Source organism: Mirounga angustirostris, unplaced genomic scaffold (assembly GCF_029215605.1).
Source record: "Mirounga angustirostris isolate CCGP_5_RB_7025 unplaced genomic scaffold, mMirAng1.0.hap1 SCAF_6, whole genome shotgun sequence".
In the NCBI taxonomy this organism is placed as follows: Eukaryota; Metazoa; Chordata; class Mammalia; order Carnivora; family Phocidae; genus Mirounga; species Mirounga angustirostris.
In genome coordinates, this window is record NW_026991714.1 from 134,960,939 (window position 1) to 134,983,041 (window position 22,103).

General features: G+C 46.6%; 1 protein-coding gene across 3 annotated transcripts in view; it reads right to left on the reverse strand.

The window, feature by feature from the left end:
- Window positions 1–22,103, reverse strand: part of XPNPEP1 (X-prolyl aminopeptidase 1) — a 51,078-nt gene that overhangs the window by 20,980 nt on the left and 7,995 nt on the right. For all 3 annotated transcript variants that reach the window (XM_045878781.3, XM_064595256.1, XM_064595257.1), the window contains 5 exons: window positions 16,176–16,300; window positions 5,366–5,429; window positions 4,037–4,141; window positions 1,633–1,725; window positions 1,166–1,309 (listed from right to left, as the gene is read on the reverse strand). In XM_045878781.3, coding sequence (XP_045734737.1) covers window positions 1,166–1,309; window positions 1,633–1,725; window positions 4,037–4,141; window positions 5,366–5,429; window positions 16,176–16,300 — 531 coding nt within the window. The remainder of the gene's footprint in view (window positions 1–1,165; window positions 1,310–1,632; window positions 1,726–4,036; window positions 4,142–5,365; window positions 5,430–16,175; window positions 16,301–22,103) is intronic.

Genomic DNA, 22,103 nt, shown 5'->3' on the forward strand with positions numbered 1-22,103 from the left:
TGCTTCCAAATCACACTTGCCCTGTCACAGCCAGGGTCTCCCTATGGCTCTCCAGATGAAACTGTGGCCCTAGAGAAGCTCACCCTATCACCACCATGACCACCACCACCACCCCCATGAAACAGCACTTACAACTCAGGTTACAACCCCTGGGAACAGGGTAACCATCTGCCATATTCACCCACACCTGGCACAGTGTCCCGCACGTAGTAGGCACTCACGTTTGCTGAACAAATGTCTTACCCCCAACATTTGCTCTCCCCTCTCCTACAAGTAATAGGTCCAAGCCTCTGATTCAGTTTAAAAAAATTCAAAACACTCTCACGGAAAATGTTTAGCTGACCCTGGGCCACTCACTGGACCTATCCCCCTCAGTGTGCACTACCCTCCGGTGAGGGCGTCCGTCACAGGGAAAGCAAGCTGGGGGCTGCCCCCACAACCAACACCGCTTTGAAGATCAGCTCCGGAATGCTGTTTAAAACTTGGCCAAGAGTCTGGGCTGTAATGCTTTCTTCCCAGGACCCCTCTGGGCAATCTGCCTGCATTCCAGACATCCCCCATCCACCTCTCCTCTTCTGTTTCTACTGCACGGCTCCCTCCCCTACAGCCCCACATCCCTGGCCTCTCTCTGCATCCCTCGCTGTTCCATAAATCCACACTTTCAGCTCCCACGAACAGTTCACAGCGCTCGCTCTTCACCAACCACTATCAGACAGGCCAAAGAAACCCACCCACACCCAAAGCCTCTAAAGCAGAAGGTACTAGATGCAAGGTGGGGGGGGTCCTAGGAAGGTAGATCTACAAATGTGGGCAGAAGGAAAGGAAATGGAACCTAGAAACCCGCACCCACCCCTGCCCCAGCCATTTCCAGTATCAGACATGTTAGAGAGGCAGTGTGGTAAAAAAGCCATCTTAGCAGCAGCCAAAGGTCTGCCCAGAAGAGCGTGGCAAGAATAAATTATGTAAAATAAGTGGCAAGTGGGTGGCTCCTGTGGAAACAAATAAAGCTCCTGCTTTCATCAAATGCCGCACTGTGCCAGGGTGGGGCCAAATCCTGCCATCAGCTCAAGCTCAACTCTGATGCAGAGGACTGGGATGGGGAGAACGGTGACAGGTGGAGGGGACGGTGGCCGGGAGCCCCCGATGGGCGCAGGAGGGTTCTGACCTGTGTAGTCCAGACCCAGTGTGAGGAGGGGCTTGCATGGGCGCTCGGGGCGGTCTGTCCAGATTTTGTCCACGAGGTTCTCCTTGACAGGAATGAGGTGGTGGCCTGAATTTCTCAGAACCTTGGCCATCTTCTTCCAGTAGTCTGGGGAGAAATACACGTGGCCCAGCCATGCATGAACCGCACGCCATTTCAGCTGAGGCAGGCAGCAGTGCCTTCTGAAAAGCGATCCTCCCGTGGCCCAGTGCTGGGTTTGCAGGGTGAGCAACTATAAAAAGGTTATCTTCACCACCCATAGCCTTCCCCTGCCTCTCTGCCAGAACTCTTTTCTTCACCTTGACCTTTATCATGATATCAAGTCATGCTGAGCCCCCGAATGATCCAAGTCCCACAAGCAAACAAAGAGTATGGAGAACCATCTAGAAGCCACTTCCTCACCCACACTGGAAGGACTCCAGCTCACTCACCTGTAGGAATGATCAGTGGGTCCACACCAACCCTGGATCCTTCAGGAAGTACACTCACCAGCCAGTCTTCCTGAGTTGGTGTGTCCTTCAGACCTACAGAGGGAAGAACATAGAAGAAACAATTCCCAATGGACCCAAGGTCATAGTTCTACCCAGAAGGATGCAATCCACCAACAACATGATAACAGGGTCCTTATGAAGCACCTTCTGTAAGGTGGGTTGGCAGCACTTGAAAAATCTGAACTTTCCTTAATCCTGGAAGCATGCAAGGAGAGTAAGATGGTATATTTAAAAGCGTATGATGGGGCACCTGGGTGGCACAGCTGGTTAAGCATCCAACTCTTGGTTTTGGCTCAGGTCATGATCTCAGGTTTGTGGGATCGAGCCCCGAGTCGGGCCCTGGGTTTAGCATGGAGTCTGCTTGAGATTCTCTCTCCCTCTCCCTCTGCCCCTCCCACTTGTGCTCTCCCGTCTCTCTCTAAAATAAATAAATAAATCTTAAAAAAAAAAAAAAAAAGCATAGGGGTAAGAAGACCAAAAAAAGGGAAAGAAAGAAAGAAAAGGCAAGATTTTCATTCGACTCCTGGTAAAAATGGCATCCTGAGAATCACTGCAACAATGACATGTGTCGTTGCAAAGAACATTCTCTCAGCCTTTGGTCATTTTACCACTACTGGGCACTTGATGAGCACTTGGGTGGCGACCGGTGAAGGCTGGGAGCTGGGGACCTCGCTCACACCCCACACCGGTTAAGGGAAACATGGGCCACGGTGCTCTCCCCTCCCTGGAAGGCAGGGTGGGTGGCAGACAGGAGGCACCCGCCCCTGAACCAGGCCTGACTGGATGGCTGAACACAAGTCTCAGAAGCAAAGAAATCTTTCGAAAGATTACAAGAGGGCCGCACAGGTCCCGTCACCATCGTCTCTACGATGGCTCCCTGCCTTCCCAATTCCCAAGAACAAACAGCCCTTCCCGTTTCCAAGAGGCTAGTCCTGGGACACCAAATAAGCTTCAACAGAGGAACTGAAATTATTTTTGATATTCCAGTTTTTCTTTAATCTAAGCCAATACCTTCTACGTTTGGATGTATGCTTCTTAACTGATCAGATTTTACTAAAAAGTTATCATTTTGGTGAAACAGATCTATATTTAGAGTGAAAGTTCGTATATTCTAAAACAGTACTTATCTTTACTGTTTTCCCTACTGACTGCTGATAACCACATAACCACAGAGGGGAAGTTCAAAGGTTTATAAAGAAATGAGCTCATGAATCTCAATTCCAAAAAACTGCCTAAAAACTGGCACTGACCTGTTATTTTGCTATTTGATTCTTTGCTATTTTTTTCCAAACCACTAAAAAGCCACTTACTAATGAAGTTTCTTTTAATGCCCCTAGTATGACTTTTATAGGATGAAGTCATGCTATTTCCTAGCAGACAGATATCTGGCAAAATCCCAGGGATGAATCACTCCCCAACCAAACCCACCAGAACTTCCCTACACAGGAGAGATGCCTGAGGAAAGGGGGGTTTAGGGAAGACATGGCAAAGTAGAGAGGGACTTGGAAGGAAGGAGGACTCGTCCCCCGGGGCCGCCATGTAAGGAACAGGCAGACAGAATTCGCTTCTCTGACACTCTCACCCCCAGAGTGCTGACAGCTGGAGATGTGGGCCCCAAAGAGAGATACCCACCCCCCAGGGGTACACTGAATGATCCACTGGGGTGCAAACAGAAAGTATTAAGATGTGTATTTGTATTTTTTTTCTAAAAAATAAAGAAATTAAGCTTTGCTCACATGTGAAATGCAGATGGACACCAGGACGTGTGTATAACCCTATAAACAAGTACACATGTATGTTGAGGGTGCACAAACCATTAACAGAGGCATGCAATCAAAAAGTTTAAAGTCCGCCAGCCTGTCCATTTGTAACAAATGTCTGCCTCTGTGTGTGTGTCTGCATGTATATGTGAGAGAAAGAGGGCTTTCTTGGGCCATGAACTGGATCGTGTCCCCCCAGAATTCGTATATTGCAGGCATAAGGGTGGCGTTCTCATCTGACAGAACTGGTGGCCCTTTAAGTAGAAGAAGAGAGAGCTCTCTCTCTGCCAGGTGAGAAGGCGGCTGTCTGTCAATCAGGAGGCGGGCTGTCTCCAGAACCTGACCAGGCTGGCACCCTGATCTCCGACTTCCGGCCTTCAGAACTGAGAAAAAAATTTCTGTCGTTTAGGTCACCTAGTCTATGGTATTTTGCTATGGCAGCCCGAGCAGACTAACCCACCCTCAATTCTCAAAAGGGTCCTTGACCTCATCAAAAGGTTAAGATCCAGAAACCCTGAGGCCCTCGAGGGTCCCTTCCCAAAGCTGGCCAACTCAGGTTGGGCTGGCCACAGGCCTCTACACACCCATCTTCATGAGCGTCCAGTTGCTGTCCATCTGCTTGGCCGCCTGGAGAAAGTAGCGTCCATCAGTCCACATGGCCGCATGCTCTTCTGTGATGATGGCCGTGCCTGGAGCAGGGGAGCCAAAGAAAGCGAAAGGTTTCTGACGACCACACGCAAGCTGCACACAACGGCAACAGGCCAGCAAGCACGTGAGAAGCACCAGCTCCTGTGTGGCCCAGCCTCCCACCAGCACTCACTCTAGTGGGACAGATGGGCCTTCGACTCCAGGAAAAACTCTAGGCAAGGGAAGACGATGCCACTGAGAACCAGCTGTGGGTCAAGCTCTGAAGGACGCAGGCTGCAGGCAGCCCCGGCTGCCCGGTCCCGGCCCAGAACCCCATTTGCACAGCACGAGTCAAGGCCAGCAGAACAGGGGACTGTCCACCTATGCTCCAAACAGCCTCATACTCAACAAGACAGTGGTGAAAATGATTCCCGCACAGTGATCACAGCCTTCTGCTCCACCGAATACCCCAAGGGAACTGCTTCACCTTTCTGAGAGAAACCAAGTGGACTCTTAAGTACTCACAGGGACTCACTGGTCACCAGCAGGGAGCTGACACCTCCCACCCATACCTGCCCAGTTCCTACAGGCCTGACAGAACCCCGGGCTTTCAGCAGAGGTGCCAGCCAAAAGCAATCCTGAGGTGCCAACCAACACAAGCATGTATAGGAAAGGAAGCAGTTCTTGCCGAGTCTAGCTAGCTCAACAGATGGGAGTCTGAGGGGCGGAGGAAATCACCCTAAACCTCAAGAGCACAACAGTTTTGGACGAGTTAGGGCAGGGCACCAATGTAGCTCGACGTTAACCTTTGTTATTTAAACTGAAAGTGAAATTACTGAGCCCCAAAGCCAAGCACTTAGAGAATTACATAGGACCAGCAAGCTAAGGCAGGGGACCTGGGGTGCTCTTAGTGTCCCATTTCTTGCTAGTTACACAGGTATTTTCAGTTTAATCGATGCAGCTTTCTGTATGTATGCTATAGTCAAAAGTTCCAAATATTTTTAAATAAAAATGTTTTAAAACGTTACTAGCAAAAAAAAAAAAAACCAACAGTAAGAAAAATAAATAAAACTTTAATAGCAAAAGCACTGAGAAAAGGGCCACTGAAAGGTGAACTTCGAGAGCTGGGGGATGCTGGGAGTTCACACCTTTCTGCAGAAGTTCAAGGGGGGAGTGTCTGGTTTACATTTTCTTTTTGGTTCTCTCACAGCCTGAAACTTGGCCCAGTTATTTTGGGGAAGCAAACAAAAGTACAGAAAGAACAGAGAGAGAATTTAGCAACTCACCCGCAGAGCCATCAAATCCAGAGACGAAGGCCCGCCGGCAGTCACACGGAGCAATGTATTCGCTCTGGAAAACAAAAAGGATGAAGTGGACCTGGACCCGTCACGTACCGACTGCTCTCCATGTGCTCAGTTGTGTGCGAGGCCCAGCAGGGACACAGAGGCTGGCGAAGCCTTGGCACCTTCAAGGAACAGTCTTGCTTAAAAGTCAAGCTGCACATGAAAAAAAATTAGCACACACTGCAGAAGACCCTAATTAAGTAAGGGCTAAAGAGCTATTCCCGCTAGCCTCTCTTTCTTCTTCTAGAGAACAAAGCAAATCAAGACAAAACATAATAAACTGCTCTTTCCTCACTGAGATCTTACTCAAAAAACAAACCAACAGCCTTCCCCCTTCCTTTGCCACTGACATTTAGGCATCTGTTATTTTTCTGAAAGGAAAGGCTGAATTTCTGTTTTAGGTGCCAATAATTCTCCGAGATCCCCTTGGGCATGAGCCTGCTTCCGAACTTCCTGTGTGCGTTCCCCTCCAAGGTAGCATCACCAATCGCTCCCATGCAGACCCTGTCCCTTCCTATTATGGAATAAATGGAAACACTTCCTCCGATCCAGGAGGCTTCAGCAAAAGCAAACGTCATGACCCAACCCAGGTCTTTGCCATCCCTCGCCTCTAAATGGAAGGGGCTGGGAGACTGAAGAACACAGGCGGTCCTCACTCCCATGCAGAGGGTACACGGCCATGGGTACTTCTGCCAACAGCCAGGAAGCACAGAGAGTGAAGTGACTTCCCCAAAGTCACACAGTGGCAGCGGCGGGCTTTGAACTTGGGCTCTGAAGCACCCCGCCACGCTGCTCCCACAGGACACATTATCTCTCATCCTCGTAATGACTCTCCAGGGTGAGACAACCGGCAAATGAGAACACTGAGGGGTGAGGCCAGAATCGTTAGGCAACGTGCCCACTCCCAGGTCAGGAGCAGGCCCGGATGTGGTGTGTTGCACCCCTTCCAGTGCTGGCAGCTTTCTCCCGAGCTAAAGCACCCGGCAGGGTTAGGAACGCTGAGGTTGGACAATGGGTGCTGCCGGACCAAGGCACTTTTAGGTCACCACGAAGGAGGGGCGAGAAGGCACCCACGTCTCACTCCTGCCCCTTTCACCGAGGCAGCTGCAGCCAAAGGACCGCTACCCACGAGATGCCGGAAGAGCTCTTGGGGACCCCTGCCCTCCAGCAGGCCCCGCTAGGTGGTCTGCGGTAAGTCTCACTGCACCTCTTGGCTGGGTTCCTCATCTAAAACAGCTCTCCTCAGACTGCTGCAAGCAAGAGCAGGTACATGTTTTACCCCAGAACACAGAGGAACACTTGATCTTAGCAGTAAGAACAAGAAGAAATGGCCGCCAGCAGCACTGATGAGCTGCAGAATTCTCATTTGATTATAACCCAGTAATCACTGGGTGCGAGACTAAAGAAAATGGAGGGCAGAGGAGAGTTCCCACCCTTCTCCCGGGATTGTCGTGAGGAAGACTAAGTGAGTGTTTGAAACAACTCACCAGAAAACCGAGAATGCGGCATGTATGCAATGGAACAGATAGTATTAGTTTCTTGCTGAATCGTGCGTGGAAAAGCCACCAAGAGGCTGGGCAAACGAGGTCAACAAAAATAACTCTCGTGCTATAACTCAGGGTACACAATGGGGAAGACACAGGGGACACTCCTGATGGACGAGGAGGTCCCCCTGCTTGGGGCTCACCCACCTATGACATACAGTGAGGATGCCAGCAAAGGGCTGGCAGAGAAGGTCCTACTCATCTCAGCCCAGCGAGACTCTTCCACGCAGGGACGCAGCTCTCCTGCCTCCTCCAGGGACAGGGCCTCTCGAAGGAGCTGCCTATCAGCAAAGGCAGGAGGCAGGTTTCTCCAAAGGGAGGTGGAATTAACAGCAGGTGAACATGTTTGGTTTGGGATCAAGACAAGGTCTGGGCAAGAATGTCTAGACATGACCTAAGTAGTCAACACGCCAGGAAGCCGTCACTGACCGAAGCTGTCACCTCCACACGAACGGGCTAGGCAGAGTCCAGACAAGAACTGGGCCTGGGCCTCCCACTCTTCCCCCAGTTGTGAAGCTGGCAAAACCCAAGAACATTCTCCCCAGACAACAGAAAAAGGTCTAAAATAAGCCAAATCCTTAGCATGCCGGGAAAAAGAAACAAGGAAGCAGAGCTATTGGCTTTTTCTCCAAAACCACCATTTCTCTCCATCTCTAAGACCAGCACTCAGTCCAGGCCTCCATCATCTCCCCCTGGACCAGGGACCCAACAATCCATTCTTCACACACACTCAGAGTGAGCTTTCCCAAATGTCTATATAGGCCATGTTAGCATCCTGCTCAAAACCCGCCAATAGCTCCCCATCATACTTAGGGTAAAATCCAAACCCCAGCCCAGTCCCCAAGGCACTGCCTGACCAGGCCCTGCTGTTCTCTCAGAGCTCTCCTCCACTCTCCCAGCCACTCAAGACATTAAAGCCACACCACCTGCTTTTTGCTCTTTGTACTTCCCAAGCTCGTTCCTGCCTCAGGGCCTTTGCACATGCTCTTTCTTGTGCCTATCAGAGGCTCTCTCTGATCGTGGCTTGGCTAGCTCCTTCTCATCACAGCATAGGTAACACATATTGGTCCTCAACCAATATCTGCTGAATAAATGAACAAGCGAAAGGAAAGATGAACCTGGGGCTCCTGGGTGACTCAGTCTTTTAAGTGTCTGCCTTCGGCTCATGTCATAATCCCAGGGTCCTGGGATTGAGCCCCACATCGGGCTCCCTGCTCCTCAGAAAGCCTGCTTCTCCCTCTCCCACTCCCCCTGCTTGTGTTCCCTCTCTCGCTGTGTCTCTCTCTGTCAAATAAATAAATAAAATCTTTAAAAAAAAAAAGGAAAGATGAACCTTTTTCCCTCTATCTGGTTAAAACCTTAGCCATCTCTTTGAAGACGGAGGAAGGGCTACAACCCAAGGAATGCAGGTGGCCTCTAGAAACTGGAAAAGGCAAGGAAATGAAATAGATTGACCCTGGAGCCTCAAGAAGAAAACAGAGCCCTACGGACCCACTGTAGACTCCAGAGCTCCGGAACTGTAAGATAATAGATCTGTGTGACTGTAAGCCACTAAGTTCGTGGTACTTTGTCACAGCAGCAGTAGGAAATAATATATTACTCAGACCAGAAGGGATTGTAACTGTAGTTTCAAATCCAAAAGTCCTGGGGTGCAAGCAAGCAAACGAAACCAGCGAAGCAGGATAAGGAAGAGACTTTTCCAGAGAGCAGCTCTTCTCAGCTCGGATTCCTTTCATGCTGGAATGCAGGCCACGCGTTGCCACCCCTTAGTATTTCAGAAGCTAACTTTATGTGTGTTCATGAGAGATCACCTAACTTTTTTTTTTTTTTAAGATTTTATTTATTTGCGAGAGAGAGAATGAGAGACAGAGAGCATGAGAGGGAGGAGGGTCAGAGGGAGAAGCAGACTCCCTGCCGAGCAGGGAGCCCGATGCGGGACTCAATCCCGGGACTCTAGGATCATGACCTGAGCCGAAGGCAGTCGCTTAACCAACTGAGCCACCCAGGCGCCCCAGATCACCTAACTTTTAAGTGGTGGCATCAGATACAAACAATGTAAATAATACACAGCCAAATAAAGCACATCTATAAATAAGAAAAAAAAAGCTTTAGCCACCTCTCAAACTCCAGTTCAAACATGCCCTCTTCCACAAAGCTCTCCCCCTCCACTCAGAGAACTCCCACGTGTCAGAATTTTTCAGGACCACCCACATGGGCATTTATCCATGCCCTACCTTAGGTGATGAAGACAGAACTCCTACTATTGCCAACAACTACATTCCCATCTAGGACTTCATTTCTCAGGTCCCCATGCAGCTAGGTGGGATCACATGACTAGTTCTCAGCAATGGAATGTGGGACCGAAGTGATGTCCGGTCAGGACAGTTAAAAAGCAGTGTGGCCTCTCCACACTCCTCCTCCTGCTACCAGCTGGAATAGTGGCATCAGAGGATGGAAAGAGCCTGGATCTCTGATTCACGCTCTTCCTAGTAGAAGAAAGACACCCACCACCAAGAACACCCACTCCAGACCACTACATAAACAAGAGACAAGCACCAGCCCACTGAAACCGTGAGAGGTGTTATCACAGTAGCAATACTCTAATTAATACAGTGGATAAAATCACTGTGGGGGCGCCTGGGTGGCTCAGTTGGTTAAGCGACTGCCTTCGGCTCAGGTCATGGTCCCGGGGTCCTGGGATCGAGCCCCGCATCGGGCTCCCTGCTCTGCAGGAAGCCTGCTTCTCCCTCTCCCACTCCCCCTGCTTGTGTTCCCTCTCTCGCTGTGTCTCTCTCTGTCAAATAAATAAATAAAATCTTTAAAAAAAAAAAAAAAATCACTGTGATAAAAATCATTACTCCACCCTAGGAGAGAGCCTGTTTAAGAAATACCAAACAGGAAGCCAACTCCAGGAAGAATGGGAGTAGGACAGAGGTTAGGAAAATCTGATTCAAGTCTTCCAGAAAGAGGAATCATAAAAAGAGCCAAAAACTCAAGTTGGCAGAGTCCCCCCTGACAGAACATGACCCCCTGATTGCACTGCGCCCAAGAGCAGAATATGAAGCCTTAAAGATGCGGAGGATAAAGAACTGGGATTTCTAAAAGGCAGCGCTGGTACAGCTCGGGCCCAACCAATGGTTCTCCCGGTTTGGAGCCAGTGGTACGACGAATCTCAGTGTTTGACTTGGATGGTACATGGAAGCATCCAGACTACCAGAAAGAATGGACAATTCCTCACTGTGAAAGTGCCCCTGGGCCCAAACTCATGGTTACCACAACCCTTGTTCTGGGTTTACCAAGAACGAACCCTCAGAGTTGCAGAGGACAGCAACCGGAGTGCCCGGGCCTTGCGTAATTATGCATTTGGGGTGCATTTTCTCGCTAGCACGGAACAGTGTGTGGGTGTGTGTATTTGTGCTTTGGAAAGTACACAAAGGACAGAATTCAAGATTCCCCTTCCTTCTCCAACACCCTCCCTTCCCCACCCTTAGGAGAAATTCCATCAACCCTGAATCTAGCCTGAAATGAAACAATTAGGAACAAGAGCCACAGAGAACAGTAGCTTCTGTTACTGAGAAGGCTGCTGCGGCAGGTCACACACAAAGCCAACCCTTGCTCCTTGTCCTCACGGTCCTGGCAAGGCCCCAGAGTCCCAATTAGCAGTCACCCCAACTATGCCCCACCTCGCCAAAGGAACTGAAACAAGGAACTGAGGACTTCTCATTTGTTTGTCTGGATGGCACCACAAACCCTCCCAGGTTCCAACCTCGCCAAGCCCCTCTGCCATCTGCCTGTAGGTCCATACTCAATCTATGTTCTACTGCTTCTCCTCCAAATCCTTCCCCTCTTCTCCACTCCGAAGGCCAGCACCAAGTCCAAGCCCTCCGTACCCTGACACCAGGATCCTGCAATGGTCTCCCAATGGCTTCTCAGTTCCCAGTATGTCCCTTCTCCATTCCACACTAAACACTACTCCTTTGATTAATCATGTCACTCTCTTGTTCAAAAGCCCTCAATGGGTCCCTACTATCTGATAAAAACCTAAATTCCTGACTCACAGTTTCCTCATCCAGGGAGAAGCCATCCAATTCTAAAATTCTGGGGTCATTAGCAGGGGATGAAGAGCTGGGAAGAGCCTGGAATATCACCTGTGGTTTGGCCAGTCTCACTGCCATTCCCCAGTTTAACAAGGAACTGCTTTGGGCATATTAGGCCCAATCAGGGTTTCAGACTAGGAACAGCTTTATAATGACGGGAAAAATAAAAAAAATGGCTCACGAACAGCACCCAGAACCAAGAATATCAAAATAAACTTGGCTTATCTTGGCTACAAGGACATCCCCTACTAGTAAACATATAGATTGTATCCTAACTCCAGGCAGAAGAATACAAACTGAAATCCCAACCCACCCTTAACCAGAAACTTTCAACTTCTAATTCAAATAACACTCACAGTCCAGCCTTTCCTACACCGAGGCCTCCCCTGGAGGTGAAGGCTCACATATGTAGTAGTACTGTAAGGAGTCTTTGGCTGGGACTCTACAACAGGCTGGGCGGCCCTCTCGGAGGAGAGACCCGATTTCACACGACAGAGTGCTAGGGGACTGTGACGGTGAATTTTCTGCGTCACCTTGGGGGTTAAGGCACCCCCAGAGAGGTAGCTGGTAAAACATTATTTCTGGCTCTGTCTGTGAGGTGGTTTATGGAAGAGACCACATCTGAATCAGCAGACTGAAGACTGCCCTACCAATGTGTTCAGCATCCAATCCACTGAAGGTCTGAACAGAACAAAAGTATGGTGGGAAGTCGAATTGGCTCTCTCGTTTGAGCTGAGACATCTGTCTTCTGTCCTCAGAGATCACCGTTCCTGCTTCTCGGGCCTTTAACTCAGACAGGGACACACGCCATCCGTGCTGTCTGCAAGCTGGAGAGCCAGGAACGCTGGTGGTGCAGTTCTAGCTCAAACTCAAAGGCCTGAGAACCAGGGGAGCTAATGTGGGAGCCCATCCCTCAGGATAAGTCTCTCTCTACGTAGATATCTCTATATATCCTATGGGTTCTGTCTCTCTGGAGAACCCAGACTGAGGGACTTACAGAAGACCCCATACCAATTGCCATATAAGGGGCTCCCACCACAGGAATCACCATCCTGCTCAATACTGAGATAAAACAGCTGCAATCAAATCAATCCAGGGCAACTGCCTGATGCTTGAAAGGCAGAAAATTAAAAACACCACTGGTACATCAGCACAGAATCCACATGACATGAAGCCCAAGCCCAGAGGCTAAAGCCTGGCCCTGACAGGAGGGCGGCGGGGGTCGGGGGAAGGGGGGCATTTCCTCAGGGACAAGACTAGAGTCTGCCCTTCTTAAATGCTGGGTGCCTGTTACCTAGACCTCACGACTCAGGCCCAGGCTGTGTTGGCCAGCCTACTTATTCATCTACTCCTCAGCCAAGATGAAACTTTCATTCCTACGAAGGTGGTGAATCTTGTTCGTCTATCCTAGAGGACAGAGGTGAATGGAAGAATTGTCATCAACCCCCACCCTAAACCGCACCCACCTCCCCCCACCTCCCCATGCTTATTCAATCTAACAGTAATGCACCCCACTACCATAGCTTCCTCACATGCCACCAAACCCCACTCCAGCTGGATCTGCTCCTTCTCCAATACTCACATCTTGCACTCTCTCGCCTCCCCTTCACCCACTTTTACATGCAGAACCCTAGTCTTCGGTGGCTTCTCCTCTCCTCACAAGGATCTCCCATTCCTCTCACCTCTTCGAGGATCAAGTTCTGACCCATCATAGCATGAAAAGTACCGCTGTGGATCAACGGACCAAGGAATTCCATGGAACACTGAGTCCCTGAGCCTACCCCTGAGAGGACTGTGGGAATTCCATGGTCATTTAAGTCTAGAAAATGCTGAATACTTCATCCTCTCCTTAGAGCTGCACAGTGCACATTAAAGGCCCTGAGAAGTCCTGCAGTTAAGAAACTTGCTCAAAAGAGCAAAGGACTTGAATAGACATTTCTCCAAAAGAGACATACAAGCATATGAAAAGATGTTCAATATCACTAATCATCATGAAAATGGAAATCAAAACCACAATGAAATATTACCTCATATCTGTTAGGATTCCACTATTGAAAAAAAAAAAAAAAGAAGTGTTGGCAAGTATGTGGAGAAACTGGAACCCCTGTGTACTGCTGTGAGAATGTAAAATGGTACGGCTACCACAGAAAGCAGTATGGAGGTTCCTCAAAAAATTAAAAATAGAATTACTGGAGCGCCTGGCTGGTTCAGTCCATAGAGCATGCGACTCTTGATCTTGGGGTCCTGAGTCTGAGCCCCACATTGGGGGCAGAGTTTACTTTAAAAAAAATTGAATTACTACATGATTCAGCAATCCCACTTCTGGTATATATCCAAAATAATTGAAAACAGGATCTCGAAGAGACAATTATACACCCATGTTCTCTGCAGCGTTACTCCCAAGAGCCAAGAGCTGAAAGCAACCTAAATGTTCATAAAAAGATTTTTTAAAATGTGGTATGTAAAAAAAAATGTGGTATATACATACAATGGATTATCAGCCTTTAAAAAGGAAATCCTGTCATAAGCTACACCATGGACAAACCTTAAAGACATTTTGCTAAGTGAAATAAGCCAGTCACAAAAAGACAATTGTATGACTCCACTTCTATGAGGTATACAAAGCAGTCAAACTCTTAGAAACAGAAAGTAGAGTGGTGATTGGTGGGAGGCAAGGGTAGGGGGTGTTCAATGGGTGTAGAGTTTCAGTTCTACAAGATGAAAAAGTTTTAGAGATCTATTACACAACAGTGTGCATACAGTTAACACTCTTGTACTGTACACTTAGAAATAGGTGAGATGGGGGCGCCTGGGTGGCTCAGTCGGTTAAGCGTCTGCCTTCAGCTCAGGTCATGATCCCAGGGTCCGGGTTGGGGCTCCCTGCTCAGTGGGAAGTCTGCTTCTCCCTCTCCTCAACCCCACCCCACTCATGTTTGCTCTTTCTCTCTCACTCGCTCTGTCAAATAAATAAAATCTTTAAAAAAATAGTTGAGGGCGCCTGGGTGGCTCAGTTGGTTAAGCGACTGCCTTCTCATGCTGTTTCTCTCTCTCTGTCAAATAAATAAGTAAACAAAATCTTTAAAAAAAAAAAAATAGTTGAGATGATACATTGAATGTTAAACTTGTTATTCATTTCAGCCCTTCATTTGCTCCTGAGGCCAGGAAATCTTGTTTCCAGGCAGGGATCCAATCTTCCTGCTATCCCAGGTTAATGCTGTTGTCACAACCATGGGGTCTGACACCTTTGGGGAGGGGCAGAAAAGAGGCCAGTTAAAGTGGACATCTGTTGGCAACTGCTCAACTTACAGCAATCTCTTACCTGCCGACCCTCCATCATGGTAGACCCTCATCAGTCATGTCTGCACCACATGCCATCCCACATATGCACACACAGACAGACACACGCACACACACCAGGACCAAGGGTAAACACCAAGCTACTGTGCTAATCAAGTTCTCACCCAGGACTCTGGATTTGGGATTAAGGTTCTAGCCCAATCTGGTATCTTGAAAGTAAAGGATCAAGAGATATAAATGTGGGAACTTTTGGATGGCCCCCTATTTACCATCTACCTTGTTGCCTAAAAAAGGGAGAAACAGGTCTATGGCGAGAGCTGAAACCCTTCCCATCCCAGTAGTTCTGGGCCAGCTGCATACCTGCCCTCAGTTTCCATGAGACACCCAATCTGAGGCCCTGACATTCCACAAGTCCAGAGACCACCATTCACAAGCTGGAGTTCTGCCTAAGCAGTGGCCCTGCCCCTAAACCCTTATAAAGCCTTTTTATTGTTCAAAGGATCTCAAGGCGGTTTCTATTACCTGCAACTAAAGGATCCTACAGCGCCAGCTAACTGTATTTCTCCCTATTGCTTATGCCCTCCTTGGGCTTCTGACAGGGGAATTTGCTATGGTGTTTCTGAAAAGCACTCCAACCTTCCCTGCTTCTCCGCCTTTGCCCCTCCTAACCTTCCCACCTACAATCCTTTCCACTTCCTCTATTTATCCAACTCTACCCATTCTTCAACATCCAGTTCAAATGTCTCCCCTGCTCAAGAAACCTTCCATCATCTTCCCTCCCACCCTCAAACTTCCATAGTGCTTTGTCCGGATTTTCTTGATAGCACTTCCACATTCCACCTCGTAATACAGACATGTCTTTACTCCATCACTCAACTGTCTGCTTCTTGAGAACAGGACCACTCTCAGCTTCCTGTCCTGCACCACACCCAGGGCAGTGCCTTGCACATAAGCAAAGGCTATAAAATATATATGTACAGATGACTCTATGGAAGAATAGTACTTTTTATGTTGTCTCATCCCTCCATCAAACCATAAGCATAGTGAGGGCAGGAATTCAATCATAAATTCATCTTTGGAACCCTGCAGTCCCATGGCCATGTTATAGGCATTCAAACACTTGCTGACTCAATGACCTAAAAGAGAAGATACTAGAATCCTTTCACCCTTCTGCCCTTTGGCCCCATCACATGCAGTCTCCACCTCTCCAAACCCGACTCCTCCATATTTAGGTCACTAGTGTTTTCTCAGTGACTTAAGCAACACTTACTGAGTTGCTTCCATCAAAGGTAATGGTTGTGGGTAGAAGGAGAAGAGAGGATGGTATTCAGAATTATCCCTAAAATCTGCTGGGGTAGAGATCCATGACAACTTTCTGGCTCTTTCTCCGGCCATGTGAGAGGGATGGGACACTCTGGACGGTAAGAAGGGAGGCCGGAGAGACAATTCTTATAAGGACAGGGTGTGGCAGAAGAGATGGGGTAAAGTGTGTCAGCAACACAAAGGCCCAGACCTCTGCTCCTTCAGTTGTCCATTAATGCTTCCACAAGTTATTGAAAGCTGGCTATATTCACCAGAAATAAGGAAGCCAGGGACAAATCAACACACGTTCAGTAAGACCCTATTAGACACAGGTCCCTGTGCCAAGCCCTGGAGGACATGCTTAGTTGTGGACTGACAACTAGAATCCTACAAACACACTGGAGATGGGGGAAAAGAATGAAAACACATACAAACACACTGGAGATGGGGGAAAAGAATGAAAACAGATGAAAGGCTGATGAGATCCATCACCGGCCCAGCTCCACTCAGTACCTGGTGAGCATCTCCCGACGGGATGATGTAGGCCTGGATTGGTTCTGCCACATACTCGGCGTTCCTCATGGCTTGTCTCAGCTGCCAAAGCAGCTCGGAGGTGATCTTCGGAGCCATTCCGCCGTCTGCAACAACAGGAGAGTTAGTTCCAAAACCAGCCTGCCCCATGCAACTCCATGACTGGTTCAAAGGGAGCCCTAGAGATCACCTATAAATTGTTTTGTAGTGTACTATTGCATCCGTTAAAGTTCATTTACCCAATTACGTATTCCCCCCCCACTTTTTTTTTTACTATAAACAAAGATAAATCTCCTCCTTGCTCTGCTCTCTCTCGTTCTCTGTCTCTCTCTCTCAAATAAATAAATAAAATCTTAAAAAAAAATTACAGAAGATATATAGATTATTCTTATTTAAAATTCTGTACGTGCATATGCACAGAGAAATTTCTAGAAGGCCAGTCACCCAAGTGTGGATCGGAGGAGAGGGAGAAACAGACTTCCCGCTGAACAGGGAGCCCCATGCGAGGCTCAATTCCAGGACCCCGGGATCATGACCTGAGCAGAAGGCAGACGCCTAACCAACTGAGCCACCCAGGCACCCTTGGAATGATTTTTATTTTCTTTTTCTGGTGTCTTACTGCTTAAGTTTGACTGCATTAAAAGAGGTGTGTTTTACATTTTTGTTAAATAGCCAACCACTGATTAGGAGTAGAAAGGTCAATCCACTAAAAGTCAAAGTCAAAGTCATGTGCTCTGGTGAATACCTACTATCAACTGAGGGCGTGCAACCTCAAGGAGAAGGGGATCGGGGCCTTAGTGGTCTGTGTTCACCACTCTAAAATATGGTGGGAGCAGAGTAGATCCAGGATTTTCGGACTGAGCCCTGAAAAAGTCACAGGGGTCCCTAGGAGTCTATCCCAGTAAAGCTAGACTTTTTGGGGATAGAGTCACCAGCTCCAGAAAATACAAAATAGAAACAGAAATATGAAAATCATTAAAAAGAAAATGATAAATGTAGTCTTACTAGAAATTCTTACACTTTTACTAATTTCTATGTACTCAACAAGGGCATTGCCTCCTAGTGAGTACAGAAGACTTTCTATGTGATAAAGGCACAGATGATGCAAGTTGACCTTCAAATCATTTTTGTTGGTTCTTCAAAAAACCTTTTCCAAAAAAATATTGATATCAGCAAACAGTTCTGATAAATCATACTGTATGGTAACTACAGATAAATGAATACATAAGGACTATCTCTAGCTATAGTCCCATGTGTGTATAACAAAACAACTTCACAAAAAGCCAATTATAAAACAGTGACCATACATATTTTCCTATATCCCATACAGTAGCACAAAACTATACTATTAGAATTCAGGTAGAATAATGACTTTTTCCAGCTCATTTTTTAAACAGATTTTATTTTTTTAAAAGAGTTACAGATTCACAGTAAAATTGAGCAGAAAATACGGAGAGTGCCCATATACCTCCCTTTTCCCAACATACCCACAGCCTCCCCCACAATCAAGACCCCCACCTATGGAGCTAGAGAGCATTACGCTAAGTGAAATATGTCAGTCAGAGAAAGACAAATACCATATGATTTTACTCATATGTGGAATTTAAGAAACAAAACAAACGAACATGGGTAGGGTGGGGAAGGAGAGGAAAACGAAGAAACAGACTGGTAACTACAGAGAACTGATGGTTACCAGAGGGGAAGTGGGTGAGGGGATGGGGGATGGGGATTAAGGAGTGCACTTACTGTGATGAGCATTGTACCCCTGAAACTAATAGCACATTATATGTTAACTAACTGGAGTTTAAATAAAAACTTGAAAAAAAAATAAAATAAATTATTTTAAAAAGATCCCTCACCAGAGTGGTATATTTGTTATTACTGATGAACCTACACTGACACATTATCATCCCCCTAAATCCACAGTTCATATTAGGATTCACTCTTGGTGTGGTACATTCCATAGGTTCTGACAATCGCAAAATGTCATGTATCCAATATACAGTATCATACGAAATAGCTTAATAGTTTTCATTGCCCTAAAAATCCTCTCTGCTCAGTCTATTTATCCCTCCTCTCACTGTCCCCAACACCTGAAAATGACTGATCTTGTTACTGTCTTCATACTTTTGCCTTTTCCAGAAAGTCCAACAGCTGGAATCACAGAAGTACACAGCCTTTTCAGATTGGCTTCTTTCACTAAGCAATATGTATTTAGGGTTCTTTTGTGGCTTTTCATGGCTTGAGAGCTCATTTCTTTTTAGTGATGAATAACAGTCCATTGACTGGGTATACCACAGTTTATTTATACATTCATTTACTGAAGGTCTTCTTGGTTACTTCCAAGTTTTGGCCATTATGTATGAAGCTGCTATAAACATCCATGTGCAGGTTTTTGTGTGGACATAAGTTTTCAACTCCTTTGGGTAAATACCAAGGAACATGACCACTGGATCATAAGGTAAGAATATATTTAGTTTTGTAAGGAACTGCCAACTGTCTTCCAAAGTGGCTGCACCATTCTGCATTCCTACCATTAATGAATGACAGGTCCTATTGCTCCACTTCCTCACCAGCATTCAGATTTTGCCAACTCATTTTTTTAAACAAATAAAAATACTTTACTTAACCAAAAGCGTGCTAACATACAGTGCTGTAACACAGAGTTACACTGGGGCCATTACACTACCAGTTATCTTCAAGGATTGACACCCTGACTCACTGTAGCTTGAACTCTGCTAGGTATGGATCTTTTTAAGTTTCTTTCTCTTCAACATTTTCATCTGCTTCTTCTCCATCATTACCAGCATCTGGAGCTACAGAAGTCTCAGTCATGATGGTCACCTCCCACAGATTCCCTTATGAGGTACCATACTGATCTTGGGCCTCACTGAAAAAGTGCCCCATTCTTAATTTGCAAGGATAGCTTCAACCACCGGCCTCAGAACTCCATCTCAGAGTCTCCAAAGGACAGACGTACTTAAAAGACAGAGTCACGGGAAAGGGTCCTAGTCACAATTCAAACATGCCCATGTTCCTTGTATTATAGCTGCTTCTGAATACTTTACAGAGGAGCATCCTCTCCTTTTGTCTAATGTACTGAACCTATAATTTCTCATCTAAGAAAGAGAGATCACAATTATCTTATCCAACCTAAGTTTATATGTCAACACCTCCAACTAGCTTCAAAATAAAGCCCATTGTGATCTCATAAGCTTGCCAGCATCTGAAACCTTTTTAGGACATTTCCAGGGGTTTCAAACCAAATTTCTAAGCAGTTAACAGTATTAAAGAGGGCACGTACTGCATGGAGCACTGGGTGTTATACACAAACAATGAATCACGGAACACTACATCAAAAACTAATGATGTAATGTATGGTGATTAACATAACATAATAAAATAAAATAAAATAAATAAATAAATAAATAATAAATTTTAAAAAAAGAGTCAAGCCAAAATGTAGACTTCCTCTGGAGCAGTATTTCAACCCTGATTACAAAATAGAACTACCTGGGGGACTTCTAATTTAATTAGTCTGGAGTACAGCCTGGGCATCTGGAATCTTAAAAAGCAAATATATGATAGAAGCCAATGTATTTTCTGTCAAGATCATTAATTTCCTTATACAGTTTGGCTTCTATTTGGGCACATTCTGACGTAAGGAATTCGATGGCACTGACTGGGTGTTCACAGCACTGACTATAGTATGTATCAACATTATCAGTCACTGACTTCATCAATGAAGCCAACAGAACGAATGGCAAGCCCAAAATCCTCAATTACAAACTGAAAACCATCAAAGGTGAAACGGAACTGGTCAAAGGCATCCTCTGGCTCCTGGGCACCAGAACCTGCGTCCTCACCACCACATTCTGGCCTTCCTCACCGTCTCCTGCCTCACCATCACCGTCCTCCTCTTGACTGGCCTTACTCTAAACAGGGGCATTTCACACTTTCCCAAACAATGCCGCCTGCCATCACCACTGCCCCTGCTCCCTCCTCCTCCATGCCCTTCACATTTGGCTGGCCACCTGGGTCAGAGGCAGCCACTTCTTTGTCGCCCATATGAGACACAAAGAAAGAACTCGCAAGACCACAACCTGCAGGTAGGACGTGGTAAGCGGCAGCGGCATCCACAGCAAAGGTGAAGAAGACAGTGACGGGCAATGGCCAGAGCAATGGGCTGTGGCCGTGGAGAGAGCTTCCACCGAGGTGGCGACGACGCCCAAAGATGGCGGGGGCAGCTATAGCCACAAGCACAAGAGGCCGTGAAAGTGACTGACTGGGTGAGCAGCTAGCTGACGAGGGGACAAAGCTGATATAACTACAAGAAGCAGCCAAGAGACAGATGAGAGTCTTACAGGGATCAAATGGGTTACCATGTGCAAAGCACTTAGAAACAGTGCCTGGCACATAGGAAATGTTATGTGTGTTCAATGCATAGAGTTAGACACACAGTTAACTAGCCATGAAAGCAAAGTGATAAATAGTGCAACAGGTATATATATTGCTTCTCCTTAAGACAGGGACATGTCATCCTCATTCCTGAATCCAGGTATCTAGCCCGCCACCTAAACCTACGTATACTCACTCAAAGATGACTGGGGGAATGTCCCACCTTCGTGTCATGATCTCTTCAGACTCAATATAATCAACAGTAATGAATCTTCAGTGAAAGAAGAGAGCTAGGCTATTAGACGACGTCGTATTACAGCATCTGCTCATTCCACATTCCATGACTTTCAGAAATTTAGAAGCAGCCAAGAGCTAATCAGGGTGTGCAGGGAAGTAGGAGGCCAAGAGCAACAAGCCTAGCCCATGATGTAACATTAGCCCATACGCTGCCAGGTATTTTTAAATCATGCTTTAAAGAGAATGACTCATTTCAAAGTCTCTTGCATATGTGGGCCTGCTTTTAGAAATAAGTTCCGAAACCTTCAGCCTTTATCATAAACAAAACTTTTCACTGCTTAGAAGTGCATGAAAAGCACACCGTATTTACCTCACTGGGTGGGTAGGAGAATTCAATTTGAAACAACATGTGTGAAAGCACCATGCACAACATCTGGTACATATAAAAGCTCAAGAAATATTATTCGAATCTGGATCTGCAGCACCAGCTGGGTTTCTAACATGCCTTGTTATAAGCCTAGAAGGGGCTGGTTTACTCCAATTTCAGCATCTTAACACACGCATAGATGCCAGGCTGCTCTTCCAGCATCAATAGCTTTAGAGACAGTGGTCTGTTTCTCTCCCTCACTGCTGAGCTAGGACCAAGGGCTTTACACACATTAGTGGTTAATTCTCAAAATAACCCTCCCAAGGGAGGTTTCAGTATTCCCATTTTACAGATAAAGAAACAAGAGTTAAATACTGGCCCCAGCCAACTGGATTATCAAGCACCAGGACCCAATATCTATTCAACTCCCAAGTCTATGCTCTATTATACCGTATTATCTAGAGGACATGACAGAGGCTCTCTTAAAATATCCTAAGACCAATGGAATCAAAACAAGAGGATTCCACTTTCCAGTTGGATCTGCAACCTCAGACAACTGATGTACCCTGAACCTCTATTTCTTCATACAAACTAAACAGAAGTTCTCTTTAAATTCTACATTTGATAATTCTATCAGTTTACCTTTCCTTACTTTTTTCCCCTTCCTTCTTCCTTCTTCCTCTCCTCCCTCCTAATATGGCCCAAAATATGTTGGATATCTGTATTTTTAAAGAAAAGGGACCTAATTGTATGCAATTATAGCATTATTCTCCCAAGGAGAGACCAGTCATGATTTATAAACTTCAGGTAATCAATTTTTTTAGTCAACTAAAAGAAAATGCTCTGGTTCTCCTGGGTGGCCTACAGAAAAGCACTAGCTTTCAAGGGATAGAAATACAGTAATATAC